We start from the raw sequence: 19917 nt of genomic DNA, 5'->3' as shown, positions 1-19917 counted from the left end.
GAAGTATTACAATATGATTAACTTCCTTTAAATAAATACATGGTAAAATGTGTGGAATCCTCAAAGTAAACAGTTATAAGTAAGTTCTTCATGAAACTTTTCTTCTGATGGAAGAAAAACAGACTGTTCAAAAGAGAACTGGGCTCTTCAGGGCAGTTTGTTTTGTTTCAAAGAGCATATTTTTGACATATATAATCTGATACACTTACACAGATCGGCTTGAGGGGAAATTGTTTACTTCATGAGGACAACAATTTACCAAAATATCTAGCCATAGCTTGGAAAACAGACACAGTTGCCATGGAGCTAATGGGTCAGAAACATCAGTTTTTCTACTAGTGTTTTTATTATGGCGGAAAATGTTCCAGCTCTGCTGCCTCTCGTCAGCACTGCCCTGGAGAGGGAAAATTAAGGTGTTTAGCCTCTACCTCTTTTTGTTATTGGCATTGTAGGCAAAGAGGACAAGCCTAATAGTCCAACTATTAAAATGTCCTCTTTTGGCCATTTCTGGAGTAACCAGACATTCATTTTCAACATTTAAATGCTTCTTTCTGAAAAGAGACTACGTTCCATATATCTGGTTAGGAGAGTAATGATAGTTTACAATGCATTGTAATTCTTCTCCCCCATGAATAGTCAGTCTGAATAAGATGAGCCTTTAAGGCCTCCTCTAGTTCTAATCTCTGTAAGTTGTGCCAGCTCTCTATTCTAGTGTGGGTTTCTTGTTTACTAAATATTTGAGACAATAATAACCAGGCAAGTCAAACTTTGGAAATACATGTCAAAATGTATATATATATATTTAGGTTTGCAAAAATAAATTTTATTTGTCTTGTTCAATGGTGGCTAGATTTATAGGTTTATTTATAAGATTAAAAAAATTTTATTCTCAGTCTTGCATGGTGTCTGCCATTAAAGAAAAAAAAAGAAGAAGAAAAAAAAGAAAAAAATTTTATTAATAAAACCAATCAACATACAATATGAACATTCTATTTTTTTCATCACATAGTTTTTTTTTCTCTCTCTATAATCGTTTTATTTCATCACATAGTTTTATATTCATCATCATGGCTATTTCTTAGAACATTTGCATCAATTCAGAACAAGAAATAAGAAGAAAACAGAAAAAAATTCATATATACTATACCCCTTACCTCTCCCTTTCATTGATCACTAGCATTTCAAGCTACAAAATTTATTTTAACATTTGTTTCCCCTATTATTTATTTATTTTTAATCCATATGCTTTACTCATCTGTCCATAAGATAGATAAAAGAAGCATCAGACACAAGGTTTTCAGAATCACACAGTCACATTGTGAAAGCTGTATCATTATACAATCTTCTTCAAGAAACATGGCTACTGGAGCACAGCTCTACATTTTCAGGCAGTTCCCTCCAGCCTCTCTGTTACGCATTAACTAAAAAGGTGATATCTATTTAATGTGTAAGAATAACTTCCAGGATAATCTCTCTACTCTGTTTGGAATCTCTCAGCCATTGACACTTTATTTTGTCTCATTTCTCTCTTCCCCCTTTCAGTCGAGAAGGTTTTCTCAATTCCTTGGTGCTGAGTCCCAGCTCATTCTCAGATTTCTGTTTCACGTTGCCAGGAAGCTCCACACTCCTGGGAGTCATGTCCCACGTAGAGAGGGGTAGGGCAGTAAGTTTGCTTGTTGTGTTGGCTGAGAGAGAGAGGCTACATCTGAGCAACAAAAAAGGTTCTCTTGGGGGTGACTCTTGGGCTTAATTTTAAGTAGGCTTAGTCTACCCTTTGTGGGGTTAAGTTTCATATGAACAAACCCCAAGATTGGAGGCTCAGCCTTTTGCTTTGGTTGTCTGCATTGCTTGTGAGAATATCAAGAATTCTCCAAATGGGGAAGTTGAAATTTCCTGTTTTCTCATCATTTCCCCACAATGATGAGAATATTGCAAATACTTTTTTATTCACTGTTCAAATCCTCCTGGGATTTATCAAGGCATCACTCTGGGCAAACCTACAAAATCCCATGCCTTACTCAAGGTTCCATGTACTTATGGTATTCAATTAAGCTGTCCACATAAGTTATATTAGGAAATGCACTAGTCAAAATATAAATTTTGTACCAAATAAACATTTTTTGCTTTAGTCTCACACATAAGTTGAAATTTTAAAATATTAGTTACCATCTGTTTTCAACACCCTACATTGTTGACATTCCTTTGTTCTTCCTCATGTAAAAACATTTTTAAAATTTGTACATTTAGTCACTATCATTATACACTCTAGGCATTCCTAGATTATACCATCTCAGTCTTTATCGTCTATCTTTCTTTCTGATTTCATTTGTGCCCCCAGCCCTCCTCCCTCTATCATTCTCACATTCAGCTTCATTCAGTGTTTTAACATAATTGTATTACAGTTAGGTAGTATTGTGCTACCCATTTCTGAGTTTTTACATTCAGTCCTGTTGCACAATCTGTATCCAGAAGGGTGTACTTTAGTTAAGGTGGTGGGAAATCCTCTCTGATGAAGCCAGTGGGCCTCATTCTATCCCTTTCTAGCTCCAGAGAGCTAGTCCAACTTTGCAAACACCTGGCTTACTAGGTCCCAACAGTTCCCACATGGAAGTGACCACCTCAGCATTCTCCACATAGAAGTTGGTTTCCTAGACAACTTGAATCCATTGTGACTAAGGGCCAGTGCTTTCCTGTGGTTGACCTGAGACTTAACTCTTAGTTCCAGTTCTGATTTATATCAGTCAAGGTCCTCCAGAGAAACAGTATCAGTATGAGAGTATACCTATATATAATTTCAAGAAATTGGTTTATGTGATTTTGCGGGCTAGCAAGTCTAAACTCTGGGGCAGATTAGCAGGAAGCCCTTAGACAGGAACTGATGCTGCAGTCCAGAGTGGAATTTCATATTCCTTGGGGAAATCTCAGTTTTGTTGTTAAGATTTTTCACTGATTGGATGAGGCCCACCCAGATAATTAAGGATAACCTCCTTTACTGGTTGCATATGATTAACCAGATCTACAAAATATCTCCACATCAACACCTAGATTGGTATTTAATTGAATAACTGGGCACTATAGCTTAGCCAAATTGACACATAAATGTAGCTAACCTTCACAGAGACCAAGATTGGGAAAAAGTGGCCAGTTGGGGGAGATTGATATAATGCCTGAATGAGCACATATACTGAGGATGTTTTGGTGTCTCCATAAGAGGCCAACTGTATGACAGTATTTTATTTGGTTGAAAAGCAAAATATTCCCATAGCACGAATTGCACCCATTCTGTAATAGGAGGCTGATTAGCTGAAACTATTGGTTTATCGCTAACTGTACATTGCTTGTTAGTAAACAAGGAGACATGGACTTGAAAAAACTAGGAGTATCTGGCTTACTCTTAAAATTTGAAGCGATCATAAGCATAGTAAGTATTTCTTGGGCACTTGCTATGTGCCAAGTACTAGTGTAAGTGTTTTATGCATTTTAACACATTTAATTTTCACAATAATCCTATGAGGATAAAAATTTGTTGTTGCATTTTACAAATGCAACTAAGTCACGGAGTGTTTAAGTAACTTGGCCAAAATCATTCAACTAGGAAGTGAAAGAGCTAGGAAAGCAATAAAATTTCATCTGTTTTTATGTGGGAGGCATTGGTTTTAAAGGATTAGGCATAGTCAGAAAAAATAGCAAATCTGAATTTCTTCAGTAATTATTTTTAAATCATTCAATAGCCCATTCTGTATATTCAATCATTGTCCTTGATAATAGGCAAACACAAATTTGTCTTTCTTCTTAAAAATCACAAATGAAATTAAGCAAAGCAGGAGAGGATTCAATAAAAGTGGTAATTCATATTCTCCTTTTAATGCAGAGACTTTTATAAGTTATGTCAAAAGCTCATTCATTCATTCCAGTAACTGAAACCTAGTTTATGATCTTAGTACAATAAAGTTTTTTAAATTAGGATAACCAAGAAATTAGGATTTAAGGGATGATTTTGATTACTAAATCATTATATTGATATTCCTTTTTGCTTTCTGGTATAATACTGTAGACAGAGGAAATATCTGAAATCTATAAATTGTAATCCAGCTGCCTTGATCTCTGATAGTGATTATACAGCCTTTCTCTTGTACCCTGATTATAAAAACTTTGTGACTAACGTTCATTTGTACCCATTTACCCTATTTTTCAACTTTAAAGTCTTGTAATCACTTAAGACAGCCCCTCATGTTTATTAATGAAGGGTCTCAGCTCAGGCCAGAATTAACCCTCCCCAAGTCCAAAGTTATCTTGATAACCAAGACTGGATCTAACCAAAATGGGCCCACCTGACATGTGCAGCAGCTTAAACTTTAACTTACAAGTCACCTATATCTCATTGTAATACTAATAAGCACACCCATCATCAGACTAAGGCTGCCATTTTCTTATATATGTCCTTTGACTAAGCAGGTAATCAGTCTGCACATGCTCAATAATTAGATCACCTCTAATCACATCATCTAGGGTCAATGTGCTCATTATCCTAAATCGGCCCATCTTTTAATTAAAAAGCTATCAGAATGACTGCAGTTCAGGGAGACAGTTTTTGGGCTGATAGGCCATCTGATCTGCCACATGCCTAGTAATAAAATTTTTCTCTCTTTGAAACCCTGGCCTCAGCAAACAATTCTGCCATAATCTCGGTATATATGTTATATTAGAAAAGCAATGGCTACTTTAAATGTTCTGTTAGGATTATAGAAGTGTGACTATGATACATGACAGTTTATGCAGGTGACAGCTAAGGAATTAAATAAGGAAATAAGATTGCCCTCTGAGAATAAAACAAATGAAATCTGACACATATCATGGATAGACATGACCATCAGTGGGAATGAGTCAAGAGACTGTGCAAATAAATGTGTGGTTGAGAAGTGTGAAAACATACAGTATACCATTCACAGTGACCTGGAAACAATCTCAGGGCCACAAGCCTGATTGTAGTTTCATCACCAAAATCTGATTCGTTGTACTGTGCCCTGTCTAGATTGATCTTGTGCTCAGAGTGGCAGTGGTGAGCTTAGCATGAGAAAAGGGGAGCCAAAGACTTGGAGTTGGCCATGTTTTTCTAGCACAAACTGTTTTACATTGTGAGGCAGTTTGAGTCATCAGTTTTGAGTCTTCCTGGTCCTGGATGAAAAACTGTCTGTCAAAACTATCTCCTTTTTAAACTAGAATTTCATGTTCACCAAGATATCTTTTGATTACTCAGTTTCCCAGGTAGCTCATTATCAGCCCTGGATGAGGGACACAGGGAGCTGGGTCAAGGACAGGAAATACCCACTATTGCAAATCAGTAATTACAATTTTAGTTTGTATATCAGCTTCTCCTGATTGTGGTTCCTGCACATCAGTCTTCTTGAGACATATGAACTCTAGGAGTACTGGCATGGCCACGTTTCTGAACTGCAAGGCCAAGGACTAGAGCCAGACTCATAGTGCTGTCAGCCTGGAAAGTCTCTGGGGCTGCCAGCCAGATACCATCGCCCTCATCACCCCTCTGATGAACCTGGAAAATATAGACACAATTTTTGGCTATGTAAAATGCTATGAAATAAAATAAGCAACAGTCCAAGAGGATAAGAAAAATTTCATATGGCTAAAAGTGAGTGAGGAATCAGTATGAGAATTTTAAAAATAAAAGGAACCTGAAAACTATAATAACCTCCAGATGGGTTCCTAGGCCAGATAAGTCCAAAACCCACAGGGGCCAGAATCTTCGAGAATATGAACTATTTTCATCCCCCATCCCATACTGTCGACACCCCTTTCCAACATGAAAAAAGTTAGAATGGACACAGTCCAAACACCCCTAAAGATTAGGAGAAAGCTCAAAGGAGAAGGTGAAGTTATAACAAAGAAGATAGGATTTAACAAATTCAGACTGCTGAATCATATTGATATCTCTTTTAGTCTCCAGTGTCTTGGAGCAGCTAGAAGGAAATACCCGAACTTGCGGAACTCTGCAATCTTTTCTATAACTAATTGTTGAGGTGTGCTTTGAAATTTAGTGCTTTTTTGTCCAGCAGACAGATGTGGCCTCTCTCTCTAAGTCAACTCAACATGTGAACTCACTGCCCTTCCCCCTACATGGGACATAACTCCCAGGGGTGTAAATCTCCCAGGCAACATGGGACAGAAAGCCTGGGATAAGCTGGCATCAACAGATCGAGAAAGCCTTCTTGACCAAAAGGGGGAAGAGAGAAATGAAACAAAATAGTTTCAGTGGCTGAGAGATTTGAAACAGAGTCCAGAGGTTATCCTGGAGGTTATTCTTATGCAGTATATAGATATCCGTTTTTAGTATATGGTGTATTGAAGTGGCTAGAGGGAAGTACCTGAAACTGTCGAACTGTGTTCCAGTAGCCATGTTTCTTAAAGATCAATGTACAATGATACAGCTTACTCAATGTTACTATGTGATTGTGAGAATCTTGTGTCTGATTATATACAGGGTATGGACAGATGAATAAAATATAAGGATAAAATAAATAAATAAATAATAGGGGGGGATAAAGGGTAAAATAAATTGAGTAGATGGGGAAAAAAAAAAAAGAGAATCCAGCAGAGGTTCTGCCTCTGCTTGAATACAGACCTGGATGGCATGTTTGGAGACGTGGATTTCCACCACGTTCAACCCAATTTAATCAGTGTGAGTTATAAATTGAAGCACATTTCTCACAGAATCTATTTGTAATGGATATTAACTGGAGATTCCCCCATGTTAATTTTTCATCAACAGATACCTCTTTATTTTTTTTCTTCTGTCTTGTTCTAACCCCATGGAAATAAGAGAAAATGTATCTGTTCACCCCTTCATTAGAAAAAAAAAAAAAGCAAATATTTACTATATGCTAGATACTGTGTTGAGTGTTGAGGAAAAAAGGTAACAAAGACATTGTTACTGTCCTAACAAAACTCACATTTTAGGAAGGTAACATAAAAAACTCATAAAAAGCAGCTATTATACAGTATGATAGATGCTGTAATGGTTCCTTGTCCCTTTCCTATAAGTCAGCAGGCTTCTCAACTATGTGCAAACAGCAACACTGTTCATTAACTTCTTTTGTCTGGAGTGCCCCTCCTACTAACTTAGTGCCAATGCATCAGATAGTAACAGCAATTACAGGGTAAGAATTTTTTTTTTTTCTGATTCATTAAGCTGAAAATGTTTTGTTTCTCTTTCATATCTCAACTGTGTCTTATTTCCTGTTTAATTATCCCTGCTGATGTTTTAAAGTAGGCTAGGGGATAGATTTTATTTTTTTTGCAGTTGTGCCAGAGAATTAATTTACAAAGCATGTTTATTTTGTTTTAGTAACGAAAATGAACCTTGGTGGTTTTCTATTTAGGTTTTGCCAAAAACTAAATATGGGGAGTGCAAGCATAGTTCAGACATCGAATTCTCACCTGCCATGCAGGAGACCCGGGTTCCATTCCTGGACTATGTACTTCCCCCAAAGCAAACAAACAAACAAAAATTCCACAAATGGTGCTGCAGTAACAGGATACTCACATGGAAAAATAATGAAATGTGACCTTGCCATACGGCACAAACACACAAAAAAACCTAAATGTGCCTTTGGGCAAAACTCTTCTAATTGAAACAAGTTGGATTAGGTCATCTCTAAGGGCCCTTCTGTCCCTGATAATCTATGATTTATACACAAAATGATATATATATATATATATATATATATATATATATATATATATATGTGGGCTAACATTCAAAATCAATGAGAAGCAACTTAAAAGAAAAATTATAATACAGTGATGGAACATAGCCTGACATTTATGTAGAACAATTCATCCAAAGCAATGGAGAAATATATATCACATATTGTTCTCATTTATACAGATAATAAATCATCCGATATCCAATAAAGTGTTGGCAATAGCAAATATTTGATAGTTCAAATTACTACGTCTTTTGACACATGGAATCGATTTTATCCTCACAACAGATGAGAAAACTGAGGCTTGCACAGTTTAAGTTCTTTATCTCTGGGCATACAGACAGCAAAAGGTAGCGGTAGGAATCAGGACTTAAGTTTACACCTTGTTCCTCGAAATTCAGTGCTTTTTATGTTTCACCATGCTTCTTCTCGTGTTTCACATATCCAAGAAATTTCTCAGGGGTCTGCTGTTTGTAAACCACCAGCTGGAAGGGTTGATCTTATTGTAATTGTGTTGAGTCTAGCCTAGAATGGGATGAAACGCCCTCTGGCTGTTCTTTGGTGTGTGAGGAGTTGAAGCCTGACTCAAAGTTGGGAGATACTTTTTCAGAAGTCTCCCTCTCCAGGAGGTTGACAGTGTGTGAATTTGACATGTACCAGCAAAAATACCAAAGGGAAAAAAGTGATTCTAAGTAAACAATATAACAAAGGCTCTTGGATTTGAAGGACTTTGCCTGCAACTGTCATTGAATGGCTTAGTGAGATTTATTCTATATAACGAATGGTTTCCAAATCAGCTGGAAATATGCTCAAGTCTGCCCAAGGTATTTCTCACGTATTCACTTTGTCCTTTAATGTTTCTGTAGCTGACTCCTTCTAAGTCTGACAGTGGAAGGGGCATTGATTTTTTCCCTCATTGAAACCTTAGTGATCCTCAAATTGAAAGACTCTTGATCTCCTTTTATATTCTTTGAACAGTCATTCTAGAAGACAATAATACCTACATTATTGTTCCGATGTGTCCCTCCCCACTCTCCTTTTCTGGAGGTTAAAGTTTCCATTGCCTATCCTGCTGGGGAGCTATCTTCCTGGACTTATTTCCTAGAGATTTTTTAAGTGTCTATTTTCCAAAACACTGAGGAGGCAATGTATGTTTGTCTGAGGTAGGATTAAAAGATTCCATAATTAATTGCTGCATTAATCATCCAGCATATGACAAAAACAGAAGTGCTTTGGGAACACATGCAGCAAGGATATGTTTTGTTATTCATTTTTTTAACCAAAGCACTGTATTATATTTTACATCTGAAATTTGCCAAATGCATTAAAACTTCATGATCTTGAACTGTGGCAAAAGTAACAAAGGGTAGTCACCTATTTTTAAAGAGAATCTTTAAAATAAAAGCACTCAGAATCATAAGAACAAAAGAAATCTGAGAAATCATATGTTTGTCATTCAAAAATATTCCAAACATGAAGGAGGCAGGCCTTTTTTAAAAGTGCTTTTTAGTCAACATATCAGAAATAAAAGTCTGTGGCCCAACCAATTCTAGTGAATAAAGGGCTCAGCCAAAACTAGAATATTCTGATACTGATAAGAACACCAAGTGTTCATTGTAATTACCGGTAAGATGCTTAAGAGGTGTAAAGAAATAAATAACATTTTAAAAAGAAGTGAAGTATTTCTTGATTTTTCAAAGCACGTTTCATAAAAATATAGCAAAAAATGATTTTTAAATTTAATTATGTTGTCCTCATTGCATTGCTGAAGGACACACATACTGGCCTTATTAAGCTTTGTATCCCCAATGCCTTAAATAATACCTAGCCCATTGAAAGCATTCAATAAATATTTGTTGGATGAATGAAAGGATGAATGATAGGAAAATGAAACAAAATAAAACTATACTGGAAAATACTGCCCAAGAATCAGGATTTAGAATTTTAAACATGTAATTGTGGTTTTGTTAAAGTTCTTTATTGTTTTAGTCACTAAAATAGGAATTATGTGGTCTGCTAATAATTTACTCTAAACCTTAATGACCTTCTACATTTAAACTTATTTTTTAGGAGAAGAATGTTCTAGGGTGTGTTGAACTTTATTCTGGACGTTCCATTTCTGGTTCTGCCTCTGAAGGCAGCCTAAGTTAACATCTTGTTTCCATTTTCGCAAACTACATCGCAAAAAATTGATACCACATCACCTATACTTTTCTCTGATTAAATCCAACAAATCTACCTAACACTTACTAAAAACCATACAATGGACCCAAGAAGGAATAAAGATTGTCAGAAAGGCTGAAAATTTAAAATGCAAAGCCTATAACTATCTACTGCAAAACTTCAAGATCTGTCATTAATAGTGTTCTTTGGTTTTAAAGAAGATAAAAATTAGAACCTTCATAGTTTTGGTTAAAATATACAGATTTTAAGAGTTTGAGAGGTAAAGATGTGAAAGAAAGGGAAACTTTTAAGGAAGAGATTTTTCAATGGTCTCATGTTTCTGACAAATGGTACCTGTGTTTAGCTAAAGGGATAATAATATTGTGCAAACAATTTTTCAAGTGCTAAAGACTAAATTCTAATAACAAAAAAATTGTATTACTTTTTTTCTTTTAAAACTACAGATTTTATTTAATATTTGCTGTTTAAACTAATGAAAAACCATACCAAAATCTCTGGGTTTGGGGATTTGCGGCAAATCATTTGACAGTCGGTTTTTCCATCTTTAAAATGAAAGTATTTGGCCTAGAATATCTCCAGAGTCCCTTTAATCTAATATTGTTTATTTCAAATGTCCATAGATGAGAGGGTCTATATCTGAGCACTCTATTCGATTCCATTGGTCGATATATCTATCTTTATGCCAATACCATGCTGTTTTGACCACTGTGACTTCATAATATGCCTTAAAGTCAGGCAGCGCGAGAACTCCAGCTCCATTTTTTTCCTCAAGATGTTTTTAGCAATTCGGGGCACCCTGCCCTTCCAGATAAATTTGCTTATTGGTTTTTCTATTTCTGAAAAATAAGTTGTTGGGATTTTGATTGGTATTGCATTGAATCTGTAAATCAATTTAGGTAGGATTGACATCTTAACTATATTTAGTCTTCCAATCCATGAACACGGTATGCCCTTCCATCTATTTAGGTCTTCTGTGATTTCTTTTAGCAGTTTTTTGTAGTTTTCTTTATATAGGTTTTTTGTCTCTTTAGTTAAATTTATTCCTAGGTATTTTATTCTTTTAGTTGCAATTGTAAATGGGATTCGTTTCTTGATTTCCCCCTAGCTTGTTCATTACTAGTGTATAGAAATGCTACAGATTTTTGAATGTTGATCTTGTAACCTGCTACTTTGCTGTACTCATTTATTAGCTCTAGTAGTTTTGTTGTGGATTTTTCCGGGTTTTCGATGTATAGTATCATATCGTCTGCAAACAGTGATAGTTTTACTTCTTCCTTTCCAATTTTGATGCCTTGTATTTCTTTTTCTTGTCTAATTGCTCTGGCTAGAACCTCCAACACAATGTTGAATAATAGTGGTGATAGTGGACATCCTTGTCTTGTTCCTGATCTTAGGGGGAAAGTTTTCAATTTTTCCCCATTGAGGATGATATTAGCTGTGGGTTTTTCATATATTCCCTCTATCATTTTAAGGAAGTTCCCTTGTATTCCTATCTTTTGAAGTGTTTTCAACAGGAAAGGATGTTGAATCTTGTCGAATGCCTTCTCTGCATCAATTGAGATGATCATGTGATTTTCTGCTTTGATTGTTGATATGGTGTATTACATTAATTGATTTTCTTATGTTGAACCATCCTTGCATAGCTGGGATGAATCCTACTTGGTCATGATGTATAATTCTTTTAATGTGTTGTTGGATACGATTTGCTAGAATTTTATTGAGGATTTTTGCATCTGTATTCATTAGAGAGATTGGTCTGTAGTTTTCTTTTTTTGTAATATCTTTGCCTGGTTTTGGTATGAGGGTGATGTTGGCTTCATAGAATGAATTAGGTAGTTTTCCCTCCACTTCGATTTTTTTGAAGAGTTTGAAGAGAATTGGTACTAATTCTTTCTGGAACGTTTGGTAGAATTCACATGTGAAGCCATCTGGTCCTGGACTTTTCTTTTTAGGAAGCTTTTGAGTGACTGATTCAATTTCTTACTTGTGATTGGTTTGTTGAGATCATCTATGTCTTCTTGAGTCAAAGTTGGTTGTTCATGTCTTTCCAGGAACCCGTCCATTTCCTCTAAATTGTTGTATTTATTAGCGTAAAGTTGTTCATAGTATCCTGTTATTACCTCCTTTATTTCTGTGAGGTCAGTAGTTATGTCTCCTCTTCCATTTCTGATCTTATTTATTTGCATCCTCTCTCTTCTTCTTTTTGTCAATCTTGCTAAGGGCCCATCAATCTTATTGATTTTCTCATAGAACCAACTTCTGGCCTTATTGATTTTCTCTATTGTTTTCATGTTTTCAATTTCATTTATTTGTGCTCTAATCTTTGTTATTTCTTTCCTTTTGCTTGCTTTGGGGTTAGCTTGCTGTTCTTTCTCCAGTTCTTCCAAATGGATAGTTAATTCCTGAATTTTTGCCTTTTCTTCTTTTCTGATATAGGCATTTAGAGCAATAAATTTCCCTCTTAGCACTGCCTTTGCTGCGTCCCATAAGTTTTGATATGTTGTGTTTTCATTTTCATTCGCCTCGAGGTATTTGCTAATTTCTCTTGCAATTTCTTCTTTGACCCAGTCGTTGTTTAGGAGTGTGTTGTTGAGCCTCCACGTATTTGTGAATTTTCTGGCACTCTACCTATTATTGATTTCCAACATCATTCCTTTATGGTCCGAGAAAGTGTTGTAAGATTTCAATCTTTTTAAATTTGTTGAGACTTGCTTTGTGACCCAGCATATGGTCTATCTTTGAGAATGATCCATGAGCACTTGAGAAAAAGGTGTATCCTGCGTTTGGGATGTAATGTCCTATAAATGTCTATTAAGTCTAGTTCATTTATAGTAATATTCAGATTCTCTATTTCTTTGTTGATCCTCTGTCTAGATGTTCTGTCCCTTGATGAGAGTGGTGAGTTGAAGTCTCCAACTATTATGGTAATGAGTCTATTTCCCTTTTCAGTGTTTGCAGTATATTCCTCACGTATTTGGGGCATTCTGATTCGGTGCGTAAATATTTATGATTGTTATGTCTCTTGTTTAATTGTTCCTTTTATAGTATATAGTGTCCTTCTTTGTCTCTTTTAACTGTTTTACATTTGAAGTCTAATTTGTTGGATATTAGTATAGCCACTCCTGCTCTTTTGGTTGTTATTTGCATGAAATATCTTTTCCCAACCTTTCACTTTCAACCTATGTTTATCTTTGGGTCTAAGATGTGTTTCCTGTAGACAGCATATCGAAGGATCTTGTTTTTTAATCCATTCTGCCAATCTATGTCTTTTGATTGGGGAATTCAGTCCATTGACATTTAGTGTTATTACTGTTTGGATAATATTTTCCTCTAACATTTGCCTTTTGTATTATATATATCATAGCTGATTTTCCTTCTTTCTACACTCTTTTCCATATCTCTCTCTTCTGTCTTTTTGTATCTGACTCTAGTGCTCCCTTTAGTATTTCTTGCAGAGCTGGTCTCTTGGTCACAAATTCTTTCAGTGACTTTTTGTCTGAGAATGTTTTAATTTCTCCCTCATTTTTGAAGGATAATTTTGCTGGATATAGGAGTCTTGGTTGGCAGTTTTTCTCTTTTAGTATTTTAAATATATCATCCCACTGTCTTCTAGCTTCCATGGTTTCTGCTGAGAAATCTACACAAAGTCTTATTGGGTTTCCCTTGTATGTAATGGATTGTTTTTCTCTTGCTGCTTTCAAGATCTTCTCTTTCTCTTGACCTCTGACATTCTAACTAGTAAGTGTCTTGGAGAACGCCTATTTGGGTCTAATCTCTTTGGGGTGCGCTGCACTTCTTGGATCTGTAATTTTAGGTCTTTCATAAGAGTTGGGAAATTTTCATTGAAAATTTCTTCCATTAGTTTTTCTCCTCCTTTTCCCTTCTCTTCTCCTTCTGGGACACCCACAACACGTATATTTGTGCGGTTCATATTGTCCTTGAGTTCAGTGATACCCTGTTCAATTTTTCCATTCTTTTCCCGATAGTTTCTGTTTGTTTTTGGAATTCAGATGTTCCATCCTCCAAATCACTAATTCTATCTTCTGTCTCTTTAAATCTATCATTGTAGCTATCCATTATTTTTTCTATGTTTGCTACTTTATCCTTCACTTCCATAAGTTCTGCGATTTGTTTTTTCAGTTTTTCTATTTCTTCTTTATGTTCAGCCCATGTCCTCTTCATGTCCTCCCTCAATTTATCGATTTCATTTTTGAAGAGGTTTTCCATTTCTGTTCGTATATTCAGCATTAGTTGTCTCAGCTCTTGTGTCTCATTTGAGCTATTGGTTTGTTCCTTTGACTGAGCCATATTCTCAATCTTTTGAGCGTGGACAGTTATCTTCTGCTGCTGGCGTCTGGGCATTTATTCAGATTTCTCTTGGTGTTGGACCCAGCAAGGTTGTAATATTTTTCTGTGAAATCTCTGGTTTCTGTTTTTCTTATCCTGCCCAGTAGGTGGCGCTCGTGGCACACGTTTGTCTGCGGGTCCCACCAGTAAAAGGTGCTGTGGGACCTTAAACTTTGGAAAACTCTCGCCGTCCTGGGGTTCGCTAGCCGAAGCGGCTTGAGCCGGCCTGGGGTCTGAACGCAGGAGGGTGTCCGAACGCAGGGAGGTTGCTGGTCGCCGCAGCCAGGAAAGAGCCCGTCCGAATTTCCTAGTCGGCCCTGGGCAACAAGCGTGGCGGGAGGGCGCCAGCGGCAGCGGCCCGCCCGAGAGAGTGCATGTTCCCCGGAGTCATGGGGTCACCGTTCTCCCGGCCTGGGGTTTCCGATCCAATTCTCTCACTGGTCCGGGGGCTGCGCGTGGTGTGGGCGCCAGTCGCCTTGGTTTCAGGGGACCACCTCTCCAATTCTCCCAGCCGGCCCGGGAAGGGGAAGGGAGTAACTCCGGCCGCTTGCCACCCGCCCGGTAAGGCCCACGCACCTCGGCGATCTCACCCGAGCTGCTTCTCTCAAGCCAGCCGCCGTTCCAGGATGGGGTACGCTGTCTTTTTTATCTCTGTTGTGGCTTTGGGCGCTTTCTGTATCGTTTCTACTCCCCTAGTAGGTGTCCTGGAGAAGAAACTAAGATCCACGCGTCTTACTAAGCCGCCATCTTCCAGGAAGTCTGCTTTTAATGGTAAAATCGACAAATACTTATTCATTCATTAGACAGTTATTCAAGCACTTCTTTACATGCTGGTTACTACATCACTGGAAATGTAGTAGGGAACAAAAATATATGATTCTTCACTCACCAAGTTTACAGTCAGAGTGGGGCACTGTTTGCTAAACCCAATAGGCTGTACAAAAATTATGAAAATGTTGCTATTAGGGCAAAGACAGTTCTCTATTTGAGACAGACAAGCTTAATTTTTTAAAAATTATTTTTATTAATTTTAACTTTTAAAAAAAAAATAGGACAAGAAACACAAACATTAACATATGATCATTCCGTTCTACATATATAATCAGCAATTCACAATATCATCACATAGTTGCATATTCATCATCATGATTATTTGTTAGAACATTTGCATCAATTCAGAAAAAGAAATAAAAAGATAACAGAAAAAAATTCATACATACCATACCCCTTACCCCTCCCTTTCATTGATCACTAGCATTTTAATCTAAGTTTATTTTAACATTTGTTCCCCCTATTATTTATTTTTATTCCATATGTTTTACTCGTCTGGACAATTTCATTTTTAGAAGAAGTATTAATGGTTTTCCCTTTCCTTTTACCTTGCAAAACAAACATGATGCAATTCTGACCACTTCAATGAAGTTTTAAAATTCTCTGAAATTAAATGGCTGTCAGTAACTCCCAGGATGATGGATTGATATTAAAATAACCACTTCCTGAAAAAAATATTGCAGATGGAAGCATGGAAATTTGTACTAGTTTATACCATTTTCTAGGCCTTTTACCAAAATAACTGAAGAACTTATAGATGAAAAGGGAATGAGGTTCTGAGTTAGGGACATAACCAACACCCTTTAATCTTTGCAACAGCTCTGTAAGTGAAGTGATTAATATTATCCTTTCTTCTTAGATGAGAAAACAGGCTCAGAGAATGAAGTGAAGTAACTGAAGTCATGTTGCTAGAAAGCAGTAAAAAAAACAAACAAAAAAAAGAAAAGGATTAAAATCCAAGTTTGTCTGGTTTCAAATGACAATATCCTTTTCACTACACAATGCTTCCTCCAATAAGGGAAAGCTTTGAAGTGGTGTTTTCTAAAGTCTATTCAGTGGAACACTACTGAGACAAGTTGTTCCAGAACAATGAACGAATTCCATGGTCAAATAACTATGGGAAATGCCAAGCATCTTAAAGGCTTTGAAGCATTAAATAAGAGAAATGTTTAATTTTATTTAACCAGCTCTTCCCCAAACTCATTTGACCACTAAACCTGGTTGTTTTTTTCATTTAATACTTATTAACATCTCTTAAAACCATGAAAATAATCTAGGATATGCTTAGTTGAATGATTAAAGGAGGAAAAGGAAAGAATGAGGGCTTTAAGTGGGAAATTCCATTTAAGTAAGCAATTAAAATAATAATAATAAGAAAAACTAGCAGGCATGGGGGAAGCATTTTTAAAAGTGTAGGATATTGTTGGTGTCCTCAGTATAGCTGGAAGATTGAGGTGATAGGAGATGGAGTGAATTAGAGGCAAAAAGGGAAATATACATGAAATAAATACAGACAGCATATTTTTCAGTGCAAGTGTTTAGTGATTAATGTGGGCTGAAGTTGAAGGAAAGGAGTGGAGGAGAAATTAGTCTTCAGCTGGACCTTGAGGAAGGTTAAGATTTAGATAGGGGAAGAAGAGACTGGGAGGCACTGAAAGGCAAAAATACATGTATGGAGGAGAGGTAAGAAGTGGTTCTGAGGAACTAGATAGGGAAATAAAATAGGACAGGTAGGGTTGGTCCAGAATATAGACAGCATGCAGAAAATAGAAGACATTTTATTGCTAATGATAGAAGGAGACATTGAAATCCTAAAGATCACCTAGATTAATCTGGATGATGTGATAACTTTAAAATTTTAGAACTGGAAGGGCTCTTACAACAAAGAATAAATGTCTGTCAAATGAATCAGTCAGTCTTCTTAGTCCAGTCTCCCTTGCTCTACAGATCTGAAAACTGAAGCTCAGAGAGGTCATTTAATTTTCCTAAAGTTACACAGCTCACTGTCAGCACACCTGAGTTGAAAACGCAGGTCTTCTGAATACCGAGAAATAGTGTGGCTCAAGGGGAGCAAGGCAAGGACATTAATTAGCACCTCTGATAGAAGAACGATTTCTGTGCGAAGAGATTTATTTAAAATAATTAAAGCAGACAACTCAAAACCTTCTATGGCAAAATTTGTGCTCTTTTAACTTGCTCCCAAGTCACATCTTAGTCCAGTACTTTGTGTAAATAAAAAATACCTTTGGAGATTGCTGCCAATAAAGAAAGACAAATTATGAAAAAAGGAAATGCATTTCTAAAAGGCAGCATTTCTCAAAAAGCATATGGGAGAGGGTAACAAGAAAGGACAAACTTTCTAATTAAAAAAAGAAATCTGCTAGAATACTCCCTTTAACTCATGTTATAATCCTTTAATTCACTATTATGGACATTCCATATCTAGTTGCTTGAGATGTGTTTAGTGCTTGGACTAGCTTCAAAGCTAGATACTAACAACAAACAAACAAAACACATTCCATGATGAAACCCCAGAGTGACGATAAAGGTAATATAGATTTGAGGTAAAATTTTGACGAAAAATATTAGGGTTGGCTGCATAAGCATCTGTGGACATGGAAGAATGCTAGGGTATTGAAAAAAAAATTGGCATGTCCCCAGAAGTCCCATGCCCACTTTTGGTGTAAAAAGTTGAAGCATGGTGTAAATGGAAGTTAAGAATTAACAAATAATTATGATTTCATAATTTTCAAGAAAATAATCATATAATGATTTTCTTACGTTCTCATATATTGTACAATGACCAAAGAGAAATGCCTGAGGTTGCTGAATTGTGGCCCAGCTGCCTTGACCTTTGGTAATGATTGTACAACTACAGAGCCTTTATCTTGTGATTGTAACCTTTTGACTGGCCCTCATTTGTACCCCCAACTCTTTTTTTCAACTTTAGAGCTTTATGATCACAAAAGACAGCCCCAATGTTTATTAATGAAGGAACTTGAGTCAGCCCAGAACTAACCCACCCCAACTCCTGAACTGTCTTGCTAGAGGGATCTGAATCTAACCAAAATTGGCCCATCTGATGTGTGCAGTAGCTTAAACTTTAACCTATAAATAACTTATATCTCATAATATTGACTAAGCATGTAATCAGTCTGCACATGCTCAATAATTAGATATCTAATTTTGTCATCCGGAGCCACTGTGTTCATTATTGTAAAACCTGCCCATCTTTTAATACTATAAAACTATCAGACTTTACTGCAGTTTAGGGAGACAGATTTTTAGGCCAATAGGCCATCTCAGACTTAGCAATAAACTCTTTCTGTTTTTGAAACCAGGTATATAAAGAAGTGGTCATTTGAGTCCATAGTCAGAGAACCCATGCTTTTCCTTTTTTTTTGCATGGGCAGGCACGGGGAACTGAACCCGGACCCGGCATAGTAGGTGAGAACTCTGCTTGCTGAGCCATCGTGGCGCGCCGGAAACCATGCTTTTGATCAGTATTAGCAGAATAAAAAACTACCCAAGGCACAGGTGGCCTCCACAGGAGCAAAGATTACCACCCAGGCACCAGCAGGCAGGACCACATGATAACCTGGAGCCTTTCCCGCCAAAACCTGCGAGGTCGGGATTTTGGGGGGGGGTGTCTCGGAGACAGCACGTCCAACATCGCGAGCTACGCCCTGGGCCTTGAGTCAGGCGGCCCCAGCGGTTTAATCCGCAAAGCCCTCTGGGATTCGTAGTCTTTCTCTCCGTCAGCCTGTCCGAGGAAGGGAGACCCTACTTTATGTAAATGACGCGCCCTCCCCAACCCTGCTTCCCTCTCCTCTCCTCCTTTTCCCTCCCCCCACCTTCTTTCGCGGAATTTGAAAATTCCCGCGGAGCCGGCGAGGGAGGACGAACACTCGCGAGATCTCAGGCTTCCGCCGCCGCGATCTCCTTTCCTCCTACCCTTCCCTGCCACCCCCGCCCCTCCCACCGGGCGTGTGGGTATCTGCTGGTCCACTCCGGGTAATGCGCCAGCAGGCCGGCACTGTCAGGCCGAGGAGGTAGGGTAGGCAGCCTAAGGGTCTGCAGCCGCGGCACAGACAGCCGTTGCGCGTTCGCCACTGAGCGGTTCTGCCGGTTTGGAGCTGGCGAAAGCCTCGCGGGGTGGGGTGTAGTTGTGAGGTGGCCGCGGAGCGTCGCGAGCGAGGCCGGAGGGGAGAGGAGCCCCTTCGCGAGGCGGAAGTGTGTGCGCCTCGGCTGTGACGACTGTCTCGCGGGAGATGCTGTGAAGAGCCGGCTCGCGAGGAGCTCGAGCCTTATTGGAATCGCGGCCGCGGCGGCTCGATCACCCGCCTTTTTCAGGTAGGTACGGGAAAGAGCGGATTTGGGTCCGCGCGGCAGAGGGCGGGTAGGCGCGGCCTGTACGGGGAACGGGGCCCGGCTTGTCCAGTCCCGCCTGTCCCGCGGGCCTAGGCCCGGTTTCTGTCCTCCGTGGGCGCCACGGCAGCCCTGCTCGTGGATCAGGCCCGAGGGGGCAATGCGCGAGGCGGCGGCGGGTGCGGCACTCTCCGGGGGCGAGTTATATAACCTCCTGCGGGCGGAGCGACTGCACATGGCGGCCGAGAGGCACCGAGGGGTCCGCTTCCCGCGTCTCGGGCGGCGGCCTTCGGGCCTTATCCCACCCCGGGCCGGCCTGAACCGCGGTGATCCCTCCCCGCCGTTGTTCCCCGGTGCAGTTGAAACTCTGGCGGGCCTTTTTCTTGGGAAGCCGCTGGTGGTTTGAGTCCGTCTTACGTTGGTGTGCGCTCCACATGCTCTTGGGCCTGGCTGTGGTGAGTCC

The 19917-nt window shown here is 38.5% G+C and overlaps 2 protein-coding genes across 5 annotated transcripts in view; one reads left to right on the top strand and one right to left on the bottom strand.

The window, feature by feature from the left end:
- Window positions 1-15366: 15366 nt before the first annotated feature.
- Window positions 15367-19917, bottom strand: LOC143690844 (uncharacterized). Its single transcript, XM_077168548.1, has 2 exons — window positions 18941-19917; window positions 15367-15994 (listed from the first exon to the last, which is right to left on the bottom strand). The coding sequence occupies exon 1, from the start codon at window positions 19689-19691 to the stop codon at window positions 19005-19007; it is 687 nt and encodes a 228-aa protein (XP_077024663.1). The 5' UTR covers window positions 19692-19917; the 3' UTR covers window positions 15367-15994; window positions 18941-19004.
- AHCTF1 (AT-hook containing transcription factor 1) overlaps window positions 19037-19917 on the top strand; it is a 125449-nt gene continuing 124568 nt past the window's right edge. For 2 of the 4 annotated variants that reach the window (XM_077168546.1, XM_077168547.1), the window contains exon 1: window positions 19037-19439. The gene's annotated coding sequence lies outside the window, so the exon portion shown is untranslated. Of the gene's footprint in view, window positions 19440-19668; window positions 19910-19917 lie in introns of those variants that run through there. The other 2 variants (XM_077168542.1, XM_077168543.1) reach the window with 2 other exon arrangements.

This window comes from Tamandua tetradactyla, chromosome 7, assembly GCF_023851605.1.
Source record: "Tamandua tetradactyla isolate mTamTet1 chromosome 7, mTamTet1.pri, whole genome shotgun sequence".
Taxonomy (NCBI): domain Eukaryota; kingdom Metazoa; phylum Chordata; class Mammalia; order Pilosa; family Myrmecophagidae; genus Tamandua; species Tamandua tetradactyla.
Note: the sequence above shows the minus strand (reverse complement) of the source record. Positions and strands in the feature narration are given on the sequence as shown.

Coding starts and splice junctions, on each gene's coding strand:
- LOC143690844 (XM_077168548.1), bottom strand. CDS start 19,691: ATGTGCAGTCGCTCCGCCCGCAGGAGGTTATATAACTCGCCCCCGGAG.